This window comes from Hetaerina americana, unplaced genomic scaffold (assembly GCF_022747635.1).
Source record: "Hetaerina americana unplaced genomic scaffold, ioHetAmer1.1.p SCAF_7, whole genome shotgun sequence".
NCBI classification, from domain to species: domain Eukaryota; kingdom Metazoa; phylum Arthropoda; class Insecta; order Odonata; family Calopterygidae; genus Hetaerina; species Hetaerina americana.
The window spans coordinates 22,705,623-22,728,920 of NW_027287316.1; the positions used below are offsets into that span (position 1 = coordinate 22,705,623).

The 23,298-nt window shown below is 35.2% G+C and overlaps 1 protein-coding gene across 9 annotated transcripts in view; it reads right to left on the bottom strand.

The window, feature by feature from the left end:
- The window catches only part of LOC139696671 (sodium/hydrogen exchanger 3-like), a 575,082-nt gene that overhangs the window by 88,012 nt on the left and 463,772 nt on the right, over positions 1-23,298 (bottom strand). For all 9 annotated transcript variants that reach the window (XM_071595493.1, XM_071595487.1, XM_071595490.1 and 6 more), the window contains exon 4: positions 20,345-20,601. In XM_071595493.1, coding sequence (XP_071451594.1) covers positions 20,345-20,601 — 257 coding nt within the window. The remainder of the gene's footprint in view (positions 1-20,344; positions 20,602-23,298) is intronic.

Sequence of the window (23,298 nt, forward strand, 5' to 3'; positions counted from 1 at the left end):
ATATATATATATATATATATATATACATATATATATATATACATACATACATATATATATATACATACATACATATATATATATATACATACATACATATATATATATGTATATATATATATACATATATATATATACATACATTTGTATATATATATATATATATACATACATATATATATATATATATATATATATATATATACATACATATATATATATATATATATATATATATATATATATATATATATATATATATATATATATTTAGATGATGTAGAGGCACTCATGAGAGCAATATAACATTTGGATGGAACAATAGAAAACAAAAATGTAAATAGGGGACGCGTAAAAGGACACTCCCATTTCATAAAATTTAAGCTTCCGGCATTGTCAGATATGAGAAATATGAGTGTCCTTTCACGTGTTCTCCATTTATTTTTGTGTGTTCCACTGTGCCGTCCAAATGTTATATATAGCGTATATCGTAATTGACAAATTCAAAAGACATCTTAATTCTTAACTAGAATTTCATTTTAATTATCCTATGTAAGACGACGTATCCATCGAAGACTTGTAAAAGTGCATTAGAAAGGAAAAACATGGCTACATTTCAGTCAGATGGTCATGCTGATTTGGCCGAACAGTTTTCTATCAAGCCTATTCCAATGAAAACTGGAGTGAGAATACTGCTCCAATTTCAACAGCATGTGCATTTGCCAATAGTCTATAGCCATTTAATAATGTTTTTGGCATTTTTCTAACTCACTCTTGTGTTTATTATCCCTTTCTCTTTTCAGATGCATCAAAACCTCTTTTTATGATCTGCGAAACTCGAATAAAAATGGTAAATGTAAGAGTAAATTCCTCTTAATTCTTCACAGTATTTTTTGTTTCACATCGAATTATACGAAAAAGAAATTGAACTCTTTTAATAAGTAAAGTTTTATATTAATTGAAAGTGATCAATAAAATCAGATACTTAAGAAGGAGGCATTTAAAACAATGTTTGCTAATTCTAAATATATTTAAATATACCTTTTTTAATACGTAAAATAATAAATAACGATGTTAGAGAAACCAAATAATTTTTTGTTCGAGGTAATTGTCAGGAAATGGTTTTACCGAAATCAAACCATAAGTTCTCATTATCTTTACAGCAATTCAGTATTTTCATATAGTTTCATCAAGTATCATTCAAGATAATAATCAGTTTGAATGACTGCAGGTTTATTCAGAGACAAAATTACACAAATACAGCAGATTAGGCGCATCATATTCAGGAATTTTAGAAAACTTGCTCACAATTGCTGGTGGGCAACATTAACGATAGAGGGTTGTTTCCTGGAAGGTATACAATTGTCTTATACACAAGTAAACTGCAAATTGCGTCGTCATTTAATCAAGGCGTAGAACTACTACGCTTGCCTGTTGTTATAACGTCGCCAGCCATTGTTTCTTAGTCTATATATCCAGTTTATTTTATAAGACGAAATGCCTCTTCGGACGTACATCTGGGACCCATAACTTAAAGATATCAATCAATTTACAAACCATATTAAAAGTAAAAAAGCTTATTCTATGAAGCATTTTCATATATTAATGCATTATATTCATAGAGAAATGTTAATTATGATTTTTTATATAATGTCAATTGTAGACATAATAGCGGATTAGTGTCTATTGGAAGGATCTCGAAGGCTCTGACAGTTTTCAAGAATATATAAATTAATTTGTAACTTATGAAACGGATCCCTGAATTCTCGCTCTGTCTTTAAATTAGGCGATCAGCATTAAATATAGCAGATATGTAAGTATTGATTCACTATATCTTGATATTCTAGTTTTATTTAATGTATATATTCAGGAAAATTATTATTTGCAAGTGTCATTGTAGACTTCACAAACGAGATCAAAAAGACAAAACATATCACTTTTAGGAAACGGATGAAATTATGAAATATCATTCAATTTCAAAGAGCCCATGAAAAATTATTACAATATAATATAATTAATACAATATATTAATATACACATGCACACATATATATAATACATAAACAACCACTTTAAAATTTATTTTGCAATTATAACAGAATAAATGTGGCAATTAAGGGAATTTGTTTCAAAATTCAGGAAAAATTTAAATTCATGCCTAAAAATACCTCTGAAGAGAGACGCGAATTTAAAATGAACAACCCCCAATATCATATATAATAATTTGTAAAATTGTACACTTTCCTCCATTAATGCTGTCCTAAATTCCTCATGTTTTCCTCCATCAGGTAATTCAAAAAACATATTTGTCTTTCTCCCAATTCTTAGGTGAAGGCATTCTTACGTCTAATGCATACATTTACTCCATCCTCACTCATTATAGTCCCACCAACTCGACTTATATTCCACCTTACTGACCATTCACCGAATTCCACGATTCTCTGTTTCTTAGCCTACCTACTAATATTTTTATCATCATGACATATCTCTTCATTTATGGGTGGGCAGCATTTAAAGAGGTACAATGTTTCAGTGTGGTAAGTTACTTAAATTTTTAAAGTTCCTGGGTGTTTATTCCTTAAAATGAGTTCTTTAGTTTGAGCTATTTTCATTGATTATTTTCCAGTATCTTTGCTGATTTCCTGCTAAGACTCAACTAACCGGATCCTTCTTTCGCATATCATCTCAAGAAAGCTGGTCACTGTTAACTGTTCTTCAAAGCCTGTTCTACGAAAACAATTTTTGCACACTTGATTTGATTTGGAACCTACTCTACCCCAAGGATGTCTTCTCCATCTTCCAAATAGAACCATATCGCTCGAAAATCCTTTCACCTTTCCATTCCTCCCGCTCATAAATTCTCTGGTTTTTTTCCTCGCTTGGATGGGATCAGCCATGACCTTCCCAATTCGTGAGGGTTGTACGAATTAGGGTAATGAATCATCGCATGTGCTAGTCTTATACCTTCCCTTGAAACTAAGGGACTTCATTGTGTGGATACCATCTAGGGTAGGCAGATAACTCCTGGGTTGCCGTTTTCAAAAGGAGAACGACCGTCAAAATTTTAACTAAAATAAAAATATGAATGAAATTATCATTTCAAAATCTGAATTTCTTTGGTTTCTAATATATCAAAATATAAATAAGAGACAGAGAAAGATTATAGAGAGAATATTAGAGACATAAACAAAATGATATAAACATGTCAGATGGAGACAATTTTCAGAAGGTGATTGGTAACGTTGCCACGTTGGTAGATTCTATATATACGATTTTACAATAAGAAACTATGCAAATGATAAATATAACATATCAGAGGTATAAGGATGAATTATCTCGGAGAGGAAACACAAAGTTTATAATATACAAGCACTATACAAGTCAAGGCTAAAGAAAATTGGAAGTAACTCTACCTATACTTTTTAATTAACTGCCTAAAGACTTCAAAAAAATTATTCGTATCAATTAAATGAAAAAATAAAAATGTACTTGTAATATTTGAGGGAGTTATTGACTAAACATTCCATCTAGCGCAGTATGCAATTATATACTTAACAACAATTTTTAACTTTTTTTATTGTTTATGTGGCACTCTCTGTCAAACCAACAACTGATTGTCATTGAATGGCAAGAAGGACATTATTTTTAAATTTCTTTCAGTGTACATTTATTTTATTAGTTATGTAAACGAATTTTTTCCTTCACTATGTGTTCATAGCACATGTTTAATAAAAGCGATTATTTTTCCTTTTATTGCTATATCAGGTAAACTAGCGGAAAAAAGATAATGCCGAGAGATATTTCATTATATTTAAAACCCTGGACGTCATAACTTTCTTCAACTTCACAGATAACTCAAATAAATTTACTCCAATAAAAAAAAATTCGTTTTCTTTCGACGTTAGAGAGGAACAATTAATATCCCAAGCCATGAGGGCAACTTCGTAGCATCGGATGGTAGATATCTTATTATGTGGCACATTGAGTTAACTGAAGGATGAAATACCTTGGTCGTTCAGGACAAAATGAAAAAATGAAATTCTTGAAATAATTCGCGGCCATTGAAATGATATTTCAATAATTCCACATAACCACCATAAATAAGCAAAAACTATCATGTTAAGATCTGGTGCTTTCCCGGCCTATTTGCACCGGGTCAGAGGTCAGGCCAACATGGAACCCCTGACCCGGTAGAAGACCCGAGAAAACTTCATCAAACTATCACATTGTCAAACTATTATCATAACAAATGAGACATAAGATTTGTGTGGATGAAGTGATAAGAATTATCTATATCAGTTAAACGGGTATAAAACAGGAGGAAAAAATATTAATAGACCTAATAAAAAAGGTATCGCGACATCTTTCTTTTTTCACTAATTTAAAACTGCGTACACATTGAGAGAAGTACATTTGGAATCCTAATTGCAAAATATAATTAACTTAATTTGGAGGTTATCAAATGCAAATTGATATTCAAGAAGCAGTTTTTCGTAAAATTATTACGGAACGCAAATTAAGGATTTTGTTCCATTTGAAGTATGTGAATAATTCCATTACAGCAAATTTTAAATTCAATTTATTGAACATTTATATACATAGAATTAGTACTTCTAATGATTATTATCAAATAAGAGGGTCGTTTAATTATTTAGATCACAAATATAGGTCAATATAAATATGCTAGCATATTTTTATTAAATATGCTAGCATGTATTTGTATTGCTGGAAATTAAGAATACTTTCCGATTATTTTTAAGTTTTAATTTCACCCCAGAAGCTGTTGAATTAGGAAATGGAAAAAACTCCGTTTTTGCCATTTAAGTTCTAACCAAATGTGTACTCTATAATTTTTACTTTACCTTAACCCTGCCTTCATCACGCTCAAATTCAACAAAATACATGAAAGTGACAACAGATAAGGTACGACGTATTCAGTTAAAGCTTTATATATTAGAATTAAGGATTAATAATTTTAATAGCATAAAACTGGATTTGAAATTTCAAAAGATTGCTTCCTCCTCCTATAAGGGTACCAAAAACGTTGAAAGTGTACATTTCCACATTTTTTTAATATGCAATCAAGGGTTTCTAATAGATTTCGGTTCGTTGCCGCGGAATTTCTGGGCCTTTTATGCGAGTTTCAATATTCTTCCCGAATGCGGAACGAGGGACCATATCATGAGATTTTTGCTACTCTCCATCCCAGTTTTAAAGGAGGCGGGAAAGGAGCTCAGGTCAAAGACCCGAGGAGATACTTTGACGTCATGGGGCTTTGGTTGCGAAATATCCGCCCAACAGAAAAGCTGGAAGACAAGACACTCCTGAGAAGCCCGCAGAAAAACCAACCTCGGTTCGATCGGCGGATATATGTGTAACGGGAGATGGCGCCTAGGCAACAACCGATTCCGGAGAAAAAAAATGGATTTTATCAGATCTCTCTCTTTCTTGAATACATGGTATTCCAACGCTGAAAGGATTTTCTGAAAGGTTTCAATACTGGAAGTTGAATTTAATATACAAATCTATTTTTACGAGCGAAAATCTCTGTCTCTCTCTCACTTTTCCCAAATTTCCTTTTTTTCTAACATTCATTCTTAACTGATGTCGATCGCGTTGGATGAATATAGCACCAAATAGCATGATCACTCGCCATTTTATTTATAACACTACATTTCGCCAAGGAAAAGCAAATTTGACTCTGAGTACCCCCACAATTTACGCTTGCCGCTGAGGAGATATGCTGGCCGAATTCTAGCAAGCAATTAATACTATACATATTGTGAGGTCTTGAATAAAATGACAAGAAGAAAGAGGAGACAGATAAAATTGTTAAAAAATCTATTTCTTCTTGCCGCTCTATGAAATCCGGAACTAAATTTGATTTCCTTAACAAAAAACAACAATTACGTGAGTGATATATACGAAAGGCGAATTAATCAATGCAGTCCAACTGAAAGAAAATTTCAATTAATCGATAAAATTAATGATAAATATTACTGGAAGTAATATTTTTAAGTCTTTTGCGGTGTTATTATAAAAAAAGGAAATAAGATCTTTGTGCGCCATGAACCACAAGCAATTTCAATTGAATTGTTTTACTTTCGTTACATGAAAGAGCATTCATTTGGAATTACAAATGGCAAGACTTCACTACTAAAAGTATTTGAATATTATGCATGCCCTACGGAATGGTTTAAAGCAGATCTAGAAATTATATTACAATGAATGATCGCTTTACTCTAACCACATAAAAAGATGAACTCTTGCGCAGCCACAAGGTACACGAGTATTTTAAAGCATAATCGACAGACATCCATCAAGACAACTGCGTTTGTTTACTAATACTTAGGATTCCCAGTTTTTCCACCCGCTTAAAAATAGTATAATGTAAAATCGATGGAAAACTTATTTAGTCGACCGAAACCCCAAAACGCACTCAATTCCTCAAAGGAGTTCGTCACCAGGAGAATGTCGCAGACAGTTGTTAACCGAGTCGGAATGAGAAGGTTGTTGGGCGAGTTTTTGTAATGCTCTCGAAGTTCAAGTAATGAGATTAATTGTTTCGTGGGAAGGACGTAGAGTGAGAATAATTATTCCCAAATAACGATGCAAAGACACAAGTGAAATTCATGCTTATTTGGCCATCGAAGTTCGAAGACACTAAAGTCTCTGCACACGGATGATAAAAGTGTGTTTCATTTCATTCCATTCATCAAAGGATCAAAGGCGTTCTCTAGTCAGAGAAAATGGAAACGAGCATTGAAAAAATATATGAATTTAACATTTTGAGGCAGATTTGCGTCTTCTGAATTCTTAAATTTAGAATAAAGAAATAAAATTACCTCCAAAATTCGAAATTTAGCTCTGGAGCGCGGCACAAGCACTCATAAATTGAAAAGGTCAACATTAGCAATTTAATGAGTAATGTAAATTATAAAGACGCGTTTTCCTTTTTTGCAACCACAAAGACCAATTATATTGGCGAAAAAATTACTCCCATTTAAAAATTAAAGCTCCATATAATTTTTTTTTTGAGAATTATGGGTATCAAATGTATATTTTCTATAAATTAGTTTAGTGCTTTTTATTGACGAAGTATATGTTTCATTAAATACAGTTCATATAATCATACAGTTCCGTCATGGAAAAAAATAGCTGAAATGACTTCCATATGCTATTCACAATTGTTTTTAATCCAACTCCATTACTTAAGATTCACCACTGGAATTAGATACCTTTGCATCCGCCTTGCTGAAGAACGGACGCTACGTGGAGTACCTTTTGCTTGTCTCCTATTCTTCCACCTATCTGACACGAGTGACTCTATCGGGAATAATTCCCTCTGCCCACGCCAGCAAAGCAATAGGGGACACCAGGGCTCACACAAGCTCTTTGTATCACCTATTGGGAGGAATTGAAACTCCACAGCTATTATGTCTTTGAATAAGACAGAAGGCAGTGGGATAAGATATTGAGAGATAGCGAGAGGCTGAAGGAAGTTATAGAAATGATTAATGCATGGTTAACTGGGAAGGAGAAAGAGAATTTATATTTTTCCAGGCGTGAAGTCAAGTAGAAGGTACAATGAACTGAAGAAGGTACTAAGCAATGAGGTATATAAGAAGTCCTAAGTAATACGTCATGATGGTAAAAAACTGTCCAAAATTTTTCATCTCGTAGATAGCGATGATGATGTCCTTTTCATCGAGTGTTTTGTTGTTACCTACCCCAATATATGGAAAAATTTCCCAATAATGAAATGCAGTTAAATAGTTCATTTCCTCATATTGCAAGTTAACTCAAAAATTTACTTAAATTTTTCTCTCTAATAGAGCAATGCAGTGTTCCTAGGGATATGTAGTTTTAGGCTCGAATGTGCCAAATATATGATTAACATTAATAGCAGTGATTTTTTAACAGCAGGGATTTTTTAGGGGTGGCCGATAACGGCTATAAGTTTTATAAGGGCGTTAATAATTAAGGATACGTTGGTAATTAAGATGTCGGGAAAATTTAAGGAAGGTGAGAAGTGATATCGGAGCCTAAGTTTTTGTTAATCCATGTTTAATATCAGAGAGATAATTCATACCACACTGTCAAAAGTTTAACGTCCTAACCCGTGAACCGGGTACCTCATATTGGTGGTCTCCCAACACGGTGTCATTCACAACAATTTTTACTTGATAAAATTGTTGATTATTTTTATCCTTTAGCATTCCGTCGTCGGAGCTGAAGGGTACAAAAATATGAACGTCATTTAAATGTCCGCCTACTCCTATTTTTGAATATGAGCCTCTGTAATGAGAAGTCGACTTATATTCCACCTCTCCGCAATACTACGGGCACATTAGTATCAAGGTACAGTTCGGGAGAGTATGAATAAAAGAAGTAAGAGTAAACTGGAAGAGAAAACTAAGATGCGGAATCAATTAAAATCTTGGCGCCCTTAAAACTGCACAGAAGACAAAATTCGTGAGACTGGGACTAGAACACGGAAACTGGAGCAGATAATTCCAAGTAATTTTTTCGGTGCAGTTCAAATTCCGAACATACCTGGCTTATCTAGGCCATCACCGATTAAACTTACGGTGAAGAAAAACGACATGAAGTTGCCTACGTCTTTCAAACGATGTTTCCCCATTGGGAACTCTAAATCTGAAAACGGAGCATATTATTAAACACAAAACTTCAATTAGGATTTACCCGTTTAGGATTAACTTCAAACTATATAAATTATACACCATGATAACCAGTGACAATAATTAATTATAAATTTAATAAACTTATTTGGTTTTTAGAAAACGCTGTAATAATTCACACAAGTATTTAATTTCAACGAAAAATTAATTTTAACGAACCAAAACTAACCCAAACGATTGAGGCAAGCTGTGTATAATTTTTATCCAAAAATTATAATATTTTCAAATCATCCCGATGAAAAGGTATTTATATTCGATTAATGTGTAGATCAATAAAAATAAAAATTTGAGTAGGAATATTTACGCAATACTAGTAATGAGAACCATTGCTCAAAGTAAAAGGGTTTATAACCAGGTCTACGTGGGCATGATGGATTTTGAGTCGTGGACTTCGTGGATCGAACTAATTAGAGAGGACAAATATAGTGGAAGTATTGCGAAATATAGTAGACTGAAGGGATAGGCAACTTATTCGAATACACGAGTCGATAACAAAAGGAAGGGTAATGAAGGAAGAAGATGTACAGGGATAGTCAATGAAGTGAGACAGGGATTTCCATCATCGCCGCTACCTTTTATTAAATAAGATGAAAAAATGCTTAGATTGACAAGGGAAGGGTTGAAATTGGAATGAAAGTAAACGAAGAGGTGATGAAGTCGGTTCGATTCACAGATTGACACAACATATTGAGACAGTCATGGAAGGGCAGTTATTTTTGGCTTTACAGGAGCAATAGAGGATTAACTACAAGAAAATGGAAGTAATGAGATTTTGAAACACGTACACAAATTCAGTTAAACCTTAAAAGCAGGAAGTAATGCACTAGAGCAGATTGAGAAGTTTTTTATTTGGAAGGTATGTTTAAGGAAAATAAAAAGTAATAGAAAAATCAGAAGAAGAATTGTATTGGTGAAAGAAACATTTACAAGAAGAAAGGATATGATGACAGGTACGCTAGGTACAGTACTCGTAGCAAAGAAAAGATAATTAAAGACAAATATGTATCGCTGAATTGAACGGAAACCTGGTCTTTGGGGAAAGAGAAATACCATAGAAAAATGTGGTTATGGAGAACAAAAAGAGATGAAATAAATTGAAGGGAGAGGAAGATTAAAGAGGTTTTAAGTGTGACGTAGTAGGTGGGTGTCGAGAACACGTTGCCAAGAGAAATATGAAGAAGTCATAAGAGACTGGGGGAGGAAATATTGGGAGGAAGTGATATATTAAAAACTGTGATAAAGGAGGAAGGACTAGATAAGTGAGATAAAAAAATTACGAATAAGAGAGGAAAGAAATAATCTAGGGAAACAAAGAAAACAAGGAACTACACTATTACATAGACCATGGTGGCCTTCAGAGACCTTACAAAACCTACCCTTAAGGGACTAGATTTCCTTGAAGTGAAAAACAGTGCAATATGAAAACATTGTCAATTCTCTATTCGATATATTATATTCGTTATGGTTAACATTACATATAACGTCATAGCGATATTCAGTAATTAGTATTTTGCATGAATTTGACTTTTGTTAATGAATCAATTAATAAGTTTCCACTCGGCACAGAAATTCTGTGCGCTGCCTAGGAGGAAACTAAGAAGAGAATTATTCTCGAATTTTACATCAAGTTACACAAGGTGAACTAGAGTTTCATTTCTTTTATTCATCCATTTCAATTTTCAGGGCTTGGTAAATAAATGCGCACAATTGGAAAAAGGGGCTGAGGACGAGCAAACCTACGGAAAATCGAAAGTTCGAAGCTTCTCGTTTGTTAATAAAACAAAGGTACTTTTTTTTAGCTTCGTGACCAGTTAATTAAATTGATGTAGAACTCGCTAATACTTCATGATTTGTAGAAGAAAATAAGAACATTTATCGATCTCTGACTTAGACGAAGCTTGAATTCCATAGTGTATAGATCATATAAGAGGCTGGGTGGCCCAGAGATATTTACGCTTCACTGACATTTAAAGGGCTTCGGAAAATGCCTCAGCCGAGGGCCGTTCCATGAAATTCGTAAGGGGGGCACATTAAACGACGAAATACAACGAGCTAGTTCTTCCCCGATGCAAGGCGTGGTCGTTAAGAAACAAAGGGTATCCTAGGACGGGTTTCTGAAGATACTCTCACTTATGGGAACTGGAAAATGGAAAAGGATACTACCTTGAAAGACGACCCATATTTTAAAGGAAAACGGTTTTGGTAGCAGGGTTGGGAAAATGACCTTTAAAATTAGGTAACCAGTTTTCGGTCACGAGAAGCTAATCTTTAAAGGTACCCCAACCAGTTAAAAAATATTTTCATCTTATACAGGTTGGTTACTTGTTGGTTATGCTGAACAATGCATCGCCTTTATGACAGTACCATGTCATGTGGTTGGTAACTAACGATGACACCTAATCAGCTTGGTTTAAAGTAATAAGAAATTTTATTCTAATCTAAAATATTTAAACTCATAACGATATTATGAGAGAATTAAGATTATTTATCTTGTTAAATTTCGTGCTAACTCAACATTTGTCATCTCCAATAGGTACCTGAAAAATAATAAACTAAGTACCACAATATAATCAATAGCTACACTTTTACTGCATTAACTTTGAGTTTACTTCAAGCGACATAATTCAACGATATGACAGTATTAAATAAAGTAGAACGGACTAAGTTAGTAATATACTTGATATAAAATAAGAGGATATGACGGCTCTATGAAAACCAAGCCTTTTTCCGGAAGCAAATAAATTATGATTTAATAAAAAAATACGTGATTTTCTATAGGGAATAGATTTTTATTGAGAATAAAAAGCTATGAAAGATTCATGAATTCTGTCTTCACAAGTAGGATTCTTAATTTGAAAGGGAATTACTTAGACAGCATATGAGATAGCGGATAGTGATTAGATAGTTGCTGGATACTAGAGAATACAATTTAGATAGCAAATTTGAGTTAACGATAAGGATTTGAATTTTTTAAATAAAATAAATATCATAATTACCATTTTTTTCGGTTTTCTAAACTTTCCAAAGTTTAAAATTCCATTGCATCAGGTTTGCTCTTCAGTCTTTTAAAATATCCTCGTGCGCAGTAATGGCAAAGATCATCGCATAATTTGACAGCGAGCACACATTCTGTGAGTGTTACTCATCGATAAGAGGAAAAGGAGAAACATCTCATCAGATTTTCGCATCAACCCTCGCCATTTTTATTCCAAAATAATTTTTTGCACCCAATATATTCTGAGGGACGACAAAGGGAATTTTTAAGGAGAATGGAAGTAAATGAAAAGTTATGAAGCAAACAGTAATGGAATAGGGAGACAGGGAACGTTCAAGAAGGAAACATTTAAAGAAAGCACTCTACAAGTCCATCAAATGAATCAAGGTTCTTTCGCGATCGCAATTTATTGGTCCCCATGTTGGATGAAACCTCATTTAGCAAGGGTCCCGTCGGAGTTTTAATAAATATCATGGAAAAAATTCAAAAAGAACCGATAAAACTGAAAAAATCTTATCTAATATTTGTATTTATGTGATACTTAGAACTGAAGCAATATTCGCGAAAAATAATGAAAAAATCTATGCTAAAAATATGCTAAATGCATGAATCCATCGTTGATCTACAAAATGTGAAAACCTAAATGTAACTGGAAATAGCGTGAAAAATAAATATTTTGACATCACTCTTTAAAATTAGCATACGACAACCCATGTTACTGTAACTCCAGGTGCTACCAGCGTTCCGCGGCATTCCGTCATAAGATCAACTATCGTATGCATTGATCGAAAGAGTAAAATCGTGTAATGGAGAGAAGAGTCGAAAATATAAAAGATAAAAATCACTCTCAGCTTTTTTATACTGTTTCAATTGACAGCATATCCGTTATACAGGAATATTCATGACTACGGACTTACGAGACTACCTTCCGGAATCGCATAACTAGAAATGTTTAATATCTAAGGCTCATCCATTGTGATATTGGTTTGTGACACACGGTTATTACAACTGTAGTGTACATTGAAGAATCGCGCTTCCCAATTTACGGAAGTTAACGCTTGATATCGTTTATCGGCAAAAAAGACTGTGTGATAATCATTACAAACTCCCACCACAATCTCCCCACCACACACCCAAGAAAATGGTGCACAGTGCCACCACTGATCTGTCGGCGTCATTTCATTAAATTTATTTATTAACTCTTGTGCATTCAAAGAACTTGTCTTCAGTATATGACTGACACAATATTAAAAACACATGGTTCCGTTCAAGCAGGTGCATTGCGGTGTCGCGTCTGGTGCGACGGCTACGCTGTTTACATACCCATTGGAGGTCGTTTAGGTTGTTTAATTATACCAACAAATGGCTGGCTGCTGTTAAGTAGACGAAGAAAAAAAGTTTTGTTGGTGCAATCAAAACCATTTTCATGTAGGTGTTATAATTGAATATTGTTATTCATATATATATCAATGCACATGGCTCTAAACACAAATAATTGCCATTTTTACAGTACAAGGGCTGTTCAATCAGCACCCGTGTTTGACGACGAAGGGCGTTCCTGAGGAAAGTTTATGTTATCATCGTGTGCTGCCATCTATCAAACGACGGTGAAACAAATTTCAGACTGATTTAAAGGTTAGCTTGGATTTGGCAGCCATTCGAGTAAGACGTGTTTCGTGATTTTCGCTAAGATGGAAAAAGGGCAGTATCGTTCGCTCATTCGTTTTTTGTTTTTGGATGGGAAGAAATGCGAGGAGATTGCAAAGTTGGATGGTGTTTATGAGGACACTTCGCCATCTATGACCAGAAGTAGATATAGGTACAACGAATTTAAACGTGGGCGAACATCTGTTTTTGATGAGGAGCGACCGTCGCCATGAGCGATGAGGAGCGAAGTCCACGCCATGATTCTCGCTGATCGACGAACGAAAGTGCGCAAAGTAACAGAGGTGTGGGTGTGTTGACCGGAACGGCAATTAATATTTTACATGATAAGTTGTCGATGAAAATATTGTCAGCCCGATGGGTGCCGCGATTGCTCACGGTGGACAACAAGCTGATCCGGCTGTCAACTTCATGAACTGCATGAACTACGTTATGAATTACTGCCGCACCCCCTCGTATTCACCCGATCTGGCTCCCTGCGACAATTTCTTACTCCCTAACATAAAGAAATGGCTCGCGGGAAAAAAATGTAGCTCAAACGAGGAAGTTATCGCCGAGATAGAGGCGTATTTTGGAGAGTTCGACAAATCCTATATTTTGGAGGGGTTAAAAAAATGGCCGAAACGTTGAGAGAATGATATTTCTCTAAAAGGGGACTATGTTGCAAAATAAAAAAAATGTTTATGAAGAAATGGTTTCTTAATTTCTAACACGGGTACTTATTGAACCGCCCTCGTTAATAACTTGTGAATAAAACTATTAATACTCTATGTTCACGTTTTGGCTATGCATACTCTATTTGCAAGGATTGTTTCCACGGTGAAATGCAAATCCTTATCATTCTTTGGGTACGCCTAGGAAAAGTAGGCGGTGTGCGGAATGTAAAATTTGAAGGATTCTGAAAAACACTACTATGACAAAAGCTTGCGGTCCTGACACAACAGTGCTATCATCATTTCATTCGATTGACTCCTCACGTTCACTAAGATGGAAAATGTGCGGTTTGTGAATCGTGTGGTTAGATCGATCTCCAAGTCCAGCTGTGTATTTAAAAGCCAAGTTCGGTTTTATCTACAAGAAATCACGGAGCATTAACTGTTGCTGCCATTAATTTTGAATAAACTGTATTATATTTTGGATGACATTCAATACTCCATTACGAACAAGAGCTTATAAAATGCTTAAAAAAACGTATGGACCGATTTCAACATATTCGGAGTCTCAAGAAAAGAAATAAATTGGAAAACTAAACGTGATGGCCGCCTCAAGCAAGGAGGCACGGCTCCTTAACTTTTAACACATGTTCTGTTGCCAGTAAATATGTTATTTTTCTTGATGAGGTTTATACAATTTTACAATTAGCAATTACATACTATTAGAATGACCAAGTTCATCCAGCTGAATGGAATCAGTATGATAAAAATCAATCAAATAGATTCAACGCAAACAGTTTTAAAGAAAATTAGTGACATAATTTCGCACAATTATTAGTAAGAAAGTATTAAACGAAGTCCGCTTCACTGGTTTGGCCTCATCGCGAAAATCTATGAGTGGAAAATCACCAAATAGATACATTAGAGAAGAGTAAATGGTAAGGTTAAGAAGGAGTAGAACGAGTAATGATAAGTAATGCTGGATGTCTCCGGAAGAGTAGAGCATGTGCGAAAAGTAATATGAATGTGATAGAAAAGAAAGTGATTTTCAAGAAGAAAATAGTAAAAGGATATCCTCCCCTTTAAGTTACTCCAAATAAGACTTTATTGACCCTGCAAGGGAACAGCGTAAAGTGTGTTTAAATGCTTGTGAACGAGCAATCAGGCAAATATTTGAATATAAAACATGAAGCGGACGATTGCTGACATGTGGGGTCAGCATTCGGCTGCTTGGCTGTGGAAGCAGCCAAACGCTGACCTCCGTGGAACACGGAATAAGTTGGATGGTCAGACTTAGTCTCCTCTTCCCGATTCATTTCTCTGTAAACGGTCTGGCTTAAACTAGGGAACGCCAGAGTTTAGGCCGAGAAACGGCACGCTATTCGGGACACGCTTAATAGATTCTTCGGTTGGGAAAAAGATAGAGGTGATCAAATGAGACGGACTAACTTACGAGGAGTCACCGAGGAGCGAATTCGAGGAAGAGGTCCAGAAGCACAGAGGGGCCATGTTTCTTCCCTCCTTTCCTCTCTCCGCGGGACTTACACCCAATGCACTTATCTCTGGTTCCGTGGCGCGCTTGTCCAAGTTAGGGGAGGGCAGAATGAGGAGGTGGAATACATATTTAATCCCCACTGCTCCTTGGCACTTCACTGTCAGGCAGCTCGGCCGGGAGAGGTCCATCAAAATTTCAAGAGATTCCAGCCCTCGCGATGTCACGGTGAGATGCGTAGGACAAGTGAACAGCGACGCGCAAAGAGGTACCGTTAGAAAAACCTCTCCCATGATCGCGTTTAAAATGAAAAAAAGTGACGAAAGGGATCGGCAGCGCAGAAGCCATAATCTTGAGCCATTATTTTTTCTTTCAATTACACGCCTGTGTTTTTTTTACCCGCTTCCCTTTTTCACCAGCGTTGGGAAACAGTCGAAACAAGATGTACAGCTCATATGCCCGGACTGAGTTAACGCTCATGATACCATTTCACCACCAAACTTACGATGGTATCGAGACCGCTATAAAATGAAAAGATTATTCTTTGATTATCACGATTTTTTTATTCCGGTTGCAAAACATCGGCTTTGGTCAAAGTAATTGCTATTTTAAATTTAGGTTATAAAATAAATCATATTTTTGGAGTCAAGGTAAACCCCGGACTTCTAGAGCTGTGAAAATCAAGACGCAGAAACGTACTCGCCAAGACGTACGCACAAAACCGATGCAGAGGTGGATATTTCAGTTATTTTCGCACGTTTATAGCCACCTGACAATTTTTTTTCTCATCAATAAATAAATAATTCCATGCTAATTATGCACACCACATCGTTGTCTTCCCAACTTGGCGGAATTCTTAGAAAAAGTCGATCACGTGAAGGTGGACGTCCATGCCGAAAGAAGGTACTGTGTGGAGCAGAAAATGTAAAAAAAAAGGTCGGCACGATCGCTACATTTACGTGCACGATAAAGTTTATTATTCTGTGAAAGAATCTTTGATTCTAATGGGTAAAAATAAAACATCCTGCTGAGCATAGATGAACTCCGATTAAATGTATAACACAGATTCGTAAACTTGGAGCAGTAATTAATTTTTTTGGGGTTTTCAAAGGGGTACGACTTTGAGCAAGACTTTCTCCATTGGAATCCTTAAATCCGGGGAAATCACCTCAAAATCCCTACCTACGGAAGACCTCAGAGAACAAAACTTAGAATGACGCTTTGATTAGTACCGAGCATCAAATTCTGTTCCACACCAATCTCCAGCCTTTCAAGTAAATTGGATATTAGCGACAATTTCCTTCACGTGTGCGAGTTGGGCTTCCGAAAACGGCAACATCATTTCCCATTAGTCAAAATTGCCTCACTTTGACAGTTATCAAGAGAACATTGTTCATTCGGGTGATCTCTCCGTCAAACCTGCTTTTCGACATCATTTGTGGGTGTAATCGCATTTTTACGAGATACCCAATTCCGAGAAATTAACCTTGGGTATAAATTTATTTCGAGTACTACACTTAGAGAAAATAACGTGGAAGATGCAGTTACTGCCATGGAAAGAAAACCAATAGAAACTCATTCGGCCCTGTTCGGAGGATGACGGGGGCATTAGGATAAAATAATGTCTGCTCGCCGGAAAATACTTATTATTATTAGAGACTGCATAAACTTAGATTTAAATTTATGGCATGTATTTAATGATGATTTTAATATTTAGGCATATCGGCATGTTTAGCCGTTACTAAGACTAGATTTTCAGAAGTAACAACGTAAAAGTAACAGAGAAAAACTTATCCAATACTTCTGTCATTTGAGAGTAATCACACCCAAGATCGAGTGAAACATACAAGTAGGGTTGACCACTGTGATGAAGACACTAACTAATTTCAAAATTGTTTCAAAATACCCTGGTACATTATTTCTAATCTTATCGTGACAGTAGCAAAGTAAGAAATGGAAAAAATATAAGAATTCACTTATCTTAGATATAAAAGAATCCTTTACACATTAGTCGTATTTAAGAAAGACCTTAATTACCATTGAAAACAATCAAAAATATACCATTAAATGTTACAATAAATGACTCATGAGTTTAAATGCATTCTCTCTACATTTCTCTATCTCAGCCACGGTTAGACTTTGAAAATTAAGAACATTTGTATTTTTATTTTTTTGGAATCGACTTTAAAGTTATAACATCAAAGTAAACCCCACTTACTTAGAGGGGCATTACCGATTCTTTGACGTCAAAAGCAGCTTTTATCGTATTCGATTGGACGCGGTGTCGATCTTGACGTGCCCAACGTTTTCCGAAGCCTGAGTCGATTTAAGGGAATATCTTCCATAATGCTACGGCAGTACCAAGTAAGTTTTAGCTAATCATGATAATTCTGCGAGTTATTCTACCATTTTTTCAAAATTTTGTTTCCCTAAATTAAACTTTTATGTCCATCCATCGTGGATCTTAACAAACAGTTTGATGTTGTAGTCGTTCCAGGTAAAATTGTTCTCCCTTAGACTATTGAAATTAAAGTTTTTTTTAACTTTTATTTGTCAGAAAAACGAAATAACCTTTCCCATGACTTCTCAACGAGTTATATTAGGCAGAAATCGCCTGTGTTCCAACTCATGGCGATTTAATCTTCATTGTAAAAGAATTAAAAGTTAAGAAATCCAATTTGCGTAAAATATAACGCAAATCGTTGAAAAAGTAGCAAGCCCTGCTATAATAATCTTCTAACTTTCTTTTAAGGGAATCGTAAAATAAAATAAACGCGCGGAAAATGTCTTTTTCCTAAAATTCTTAAAATACTTTAAAAGCACAACATTGTCACTATTATGCTTGCATAGGTATAATGATTATTTTTGTAAGCGTTGTGCCATAACAGAAAGAAGGTGCCACAACAGAAGGAAACTCCGACCGAATTTTAAATCCTTATTTTTGTGTAAATGTAAGATTATTAAGTAATTTTCAAAGAACTGTTAATGCTCTCTCCACGAAGAATTATAAAATCACGAACAAAGAGGGTAGAGATAAACGTGGATCAGGCACATCGCTTGATCGATCGATAAGATAACGATCACTTCCAAGTAAATTAACAAAAGGACGGATTGACTCAGGAGAGCACGTGACGCGAGGAAGCCACAGACTAGGCAGGATGAGGGGACGGGAGGAAGGAAGAGAGACCTTCTGCAAGCACGCTCCTGTTATCCGGCGATTCAAAGGACACGACGGGAGTGGCAGTAAATGAAATGAATTACGTGAGCATTAACGAGGGGGAATAAAACCCTGCGCTCGAGAAAGGAAACCCCTTTCATGTCTTCAAAATATACCAGAGATCAAAAGAGCAGTTAATTTGGAAAATTAGCTTACTGTAGCCGACTTTGATGATTCAAAGTCCGGAGCAGCGTCTCTCACACCGAGTGACAATAAATCCAATTGGCCTGATGTAAACTGTTAGAAAAGTACTCTGTGACCAAAGCGTGAAATCTGTTTCGTTCTTCACATATTTCGGTTGATAATGACGAAGAAAAGTAATAAGGATGATATGAGTAGGTATTTGAATCTGTATTTACAGAATGATTACTACTTTGCTGAATTTGATCGGCAAGAACCAATCTTTGGCTACTTTTACTTGAAATAAGACACAAAAATTGTCTACCAAACAGTAACGATTAGATTGAAAGATAAACTTGGTTAAATCCATTCTAGAGGAATCGCCAGTACTTCGAATCTTACTCTTGCGTCACTCCTATTCATTCATTCTCCCGATAAAGTTCTCGTGAGCTAAATTGTTAGCAAGCCATTTACGACATTACATTTCATCTTTGAACCATTAAGTACAAAGGATAAAAGCCAAAGTGACATAAAAATACTGTGGAAGCGTTCTTATGTTGGACGAACAACTTAAACGCTGCTCAAGCAGCAAAAGCTTGTCTAGAAAACCTCTGAAACGGGGGGCGGTATTTTCACGTAAACAACCGCTACTAAATCAAATCAGCAGTTGTATTATTTTGTCACGGTTTTTTGTTAGGAAAACCTTACCTCTGCATTGCCACTGTGAAAATTCAGAGGATTTGACATCGTGAAAATTTTCTTCATAACGCTAAAAACAATTTTAGTAGTGATGACTGCTAAAAATTAAATTTTTGCCATGAAATATGGAATGACTAAATTTTCAAATAACGTAATTACCGTAAGGCAGGGTTTAACATCTACATTGGGTTAATAATACTCGAGAACGTTCAAGTAGTGAAGGGGTGAGGAAGCTGATGTGAGCCAAGTTCACCACTACTTAAGTGGTCTTTGATTTTATTTATCTAATTATTTATTTTAATTGTTATAGTTGTACCAATATTATCTGTAAAATGTTTCAATTAATTTATCATGTCAAACAAAGAGAAAATCAGATGAAGATAGTTGTAAATTCTTTTTCATGTCTTCAAATCGGATCTGGAAATTTATTTATATTTTAAAATCTCCTCTAGGAAAATCGCTATCCAAAAACTTCTTTGCGAATTCTTCTTCTTATCATTGATATTTACAGCATTACACATTTTGCAGCCACAGCCATACATTCTACTATCAATTCAATAAAATGTTGGAACTGGTGATTAAAATCAACGTAATTGCTCCACAACGACTGTTATGTATCTTAAATCGATACAATACCACAAACTGTACTTCCCGCTTATTTTATTTCGTTCATCGCCGTTGTAACTTGTTTCATCAAATTTGCAATTAGTGGTATTTACCTTTTTTTTTAGATGTTGTGCCATCATATCTCTCCTGGCACATTTGAGCTCGTGTGTGTCTGATATAAAATTCAGTACTCACGCTAATATCCCGGACATATGGAAGATCTCAGCGTTCAGGTAAGCCAAGTACGCCATGACGAAGATGAATATGGGCTCGATGACTCGGACCTGGTGGGTGAAACGAGTCACGAATCCGGTTAGAAGTCCCCATATGACCCCGATGATGGTCCCGCCGACGGCGACCACCAAGAATGAAGCGAAGCCAGAGAGCAGGTCGGTGTAGAGGATGTTACCGGGGCCCATTTCAACGTAAGCCTCGAACATGTGGTACAGCACCTGCAAGCCAGAAAATAGACAACGGTAAGACATTACGGGCATAGTACTTTTTCAATGGGCATTCCGGAAAACAAAGAGAGAGCGGAATGGCTAGGTACTTCGTAGGACAAAACAAACGGGGTGATGGAAGTCTCTCCGATTCATGAGTGCCTTGACTTCTTGTACTGATCGTTTTCCGAAAAACGAGTTGGCCATAAATATCATTGAAACACTGGTAAATCTGGGTAACACGCCCATTCATTTTGGGAAGTCATTATCCACGTTAAACACAAAACCATCCAAAATCTCACGAAAAGCATTGTACGAGCACTGATGCACAAACTTCACTGCTAAATTTCTTGGCAAATCAATTTCATCCCTATTTACATGCAATTTATTCAACAATCTCGCTACCACTTCTCGAATAATAAGAAATATAAAACAAAAATGAACCACGTTTATTTATCGTATCTATCAATGTATAAAATGTTTCATTGTATTGATCTTAAAATTATATATCTGAAATAACTTAAATTTTAAAACGTAGAACTTTCCGTCTCGAGATCAAGCTATATAGCTTACAAATTTCAATTTCAGGTGGATTAACTTTGGTGTTCTTAACGTTTTCCCATCTATCCTGGATTAGAATACATAATATCAAATATATTACCCGGGCTTGAACATCTACATGAATTGTAATTGTAAATTTTATATATCTAATATATTTTCCTTGATCAATATTTTTTTTAAACTAATATTATCATTAATAGTTAAACATTAATAATGTATTTACCCGGAAAATAGTAAGTCACAAGACGGAATTCAAGTATATTACCTCAAGTGCATAATCATTTGTAAAGTCATGACCTATGATCGATGAAATTGTGCAATTTAATACAGAAGTTATACGATGTGGTTCTAAGGAGTGTTTGATAACGAATGACATTTTGTGTCTACAGTATCTTCATCTTAAGTTTTAAATCTAGTCCATTACTTTGCTTCAAACTATCCCTGGTACTTCGTAAAAAACTGCAGAATACTAGCGCATGATGCAAATTTCCGATATAGTGAATACAGAAATGAACTAGCATTAAATTCTCTAATGCAGCAAAACAAAATACGGTAAAACGCAGGGTAAACGTGTCTCCTTTATCGAATGCTATTGGACTTTCATGTTAAAAAAATTCAACGAATGCTTGCAAGAATAGACACAGCAAAGGTGAACTCGTGTGCTTTAAGAGAAAACGGAAAAGGGATGATATCCGATCCATTTCATCCTCAAAGAAAACCTCAAGGAAGTTTGCAGTGAGTCCTCATCAAAATTCACCAGCAAAAAAACACCTGAAAAGCGCACGAAACCACGCACGAGAAAAGACGGCTTCGGGTGGTAGCATTTTAAAAAGTGCAAAAAGAGCACTTGATGAATTATATCAGGAGGAAACTCTACATATTATATCGGAAATAGGCATATATTATACCAATAAACTTATTATGGTCAAGTATCCTCATGTTTTACCTTTGATATAAGCATATGTACCCATAGAAAATAAACCGAAACGTGGCCAAAAGTACATATAACTTAACGGAAACGATAATTTTAGACTTTATTTGATAAATAAAATATTCTTCATCGTACGAAGGAGTCCTGAGCTTGGAAAAGAATGGATAAAATAAAATGGTGGTAACGGAAAGCAAACGAAGGCATAGACAGTTGGTGTGTAGTGTAGCGCATATGTTCTTAGTGCTTATAAGCGTTAAGGCTGCTTAGATGGCCTCGGAAGTGAAAATTAGTTTTATGGGTCTATTCAACACATATGGTTCCACTTCGGGATCACCCTGGTCAGTGGATACTATCAATGAAGAAACGACTTTCGCAAAAAAACGTTTTTAGTCATTACGTATTTTTCGAATACCTCTGTCTTCACCGCTTGACCTGTTCTGAAGATGATGGTTAAAAAATCCGTCGATTTTCCTTTCAAATCTAGACGAGACTGTGGACATTTGGAAAATTTATTTCAAAGGTTATTGGATCATAAATACATTGCAAAGAAAGGTCACAATACGGCTTCAAATTTAATCAGAATAATCAAATGCAATAGAATCAACTATTCAAATTCTGTCACCATTCTAATTGCATCCTATTTTTCAATCTGCCTGTCATGGATGGCCCTATATCAAGCTGGAAAGAGTGATATTTCAGATAATTGGACGAAATTACAACTCTCCAGCTGGTCTATTTGAGAGGAAGAAGCAGCAGTGTTCCGGAGGAAAACGTCTAAATGGACAAGAGCTGAAGAAGATTCAGAGATCTTCTCTACTCTAAAAAAAAAGAAACCTTCGATGCCTAAGACGCTCTCTATTCAGACACTTTTCTCGTAAGATCAAAAAACTTATTTTTATCAATGTATTTTGTGAAAAATGACACAGCTACGACACAAACTACTAATACTGGGAATAAATGGAAATGTGCTTTAAAATCTAACATTTGCAAAGATTATGTTAATGAAAATAGGCATTTTAAAAGATAAAAATATGACATTTACTCGTGGTTAACAATTACATAATAATTTTACGGAAAATAATCTAAAGAGAGTGAAAAAGCTCTTTTCAACAAGCCCTTTCGAGGGTATGCAATCAAGGTAAAGGCGATGATAGGAGGAAGAAATGTGTCGGAGAAATAGTCAGCTCAAAACTGGAATTTTTTAAATGTATTAACCA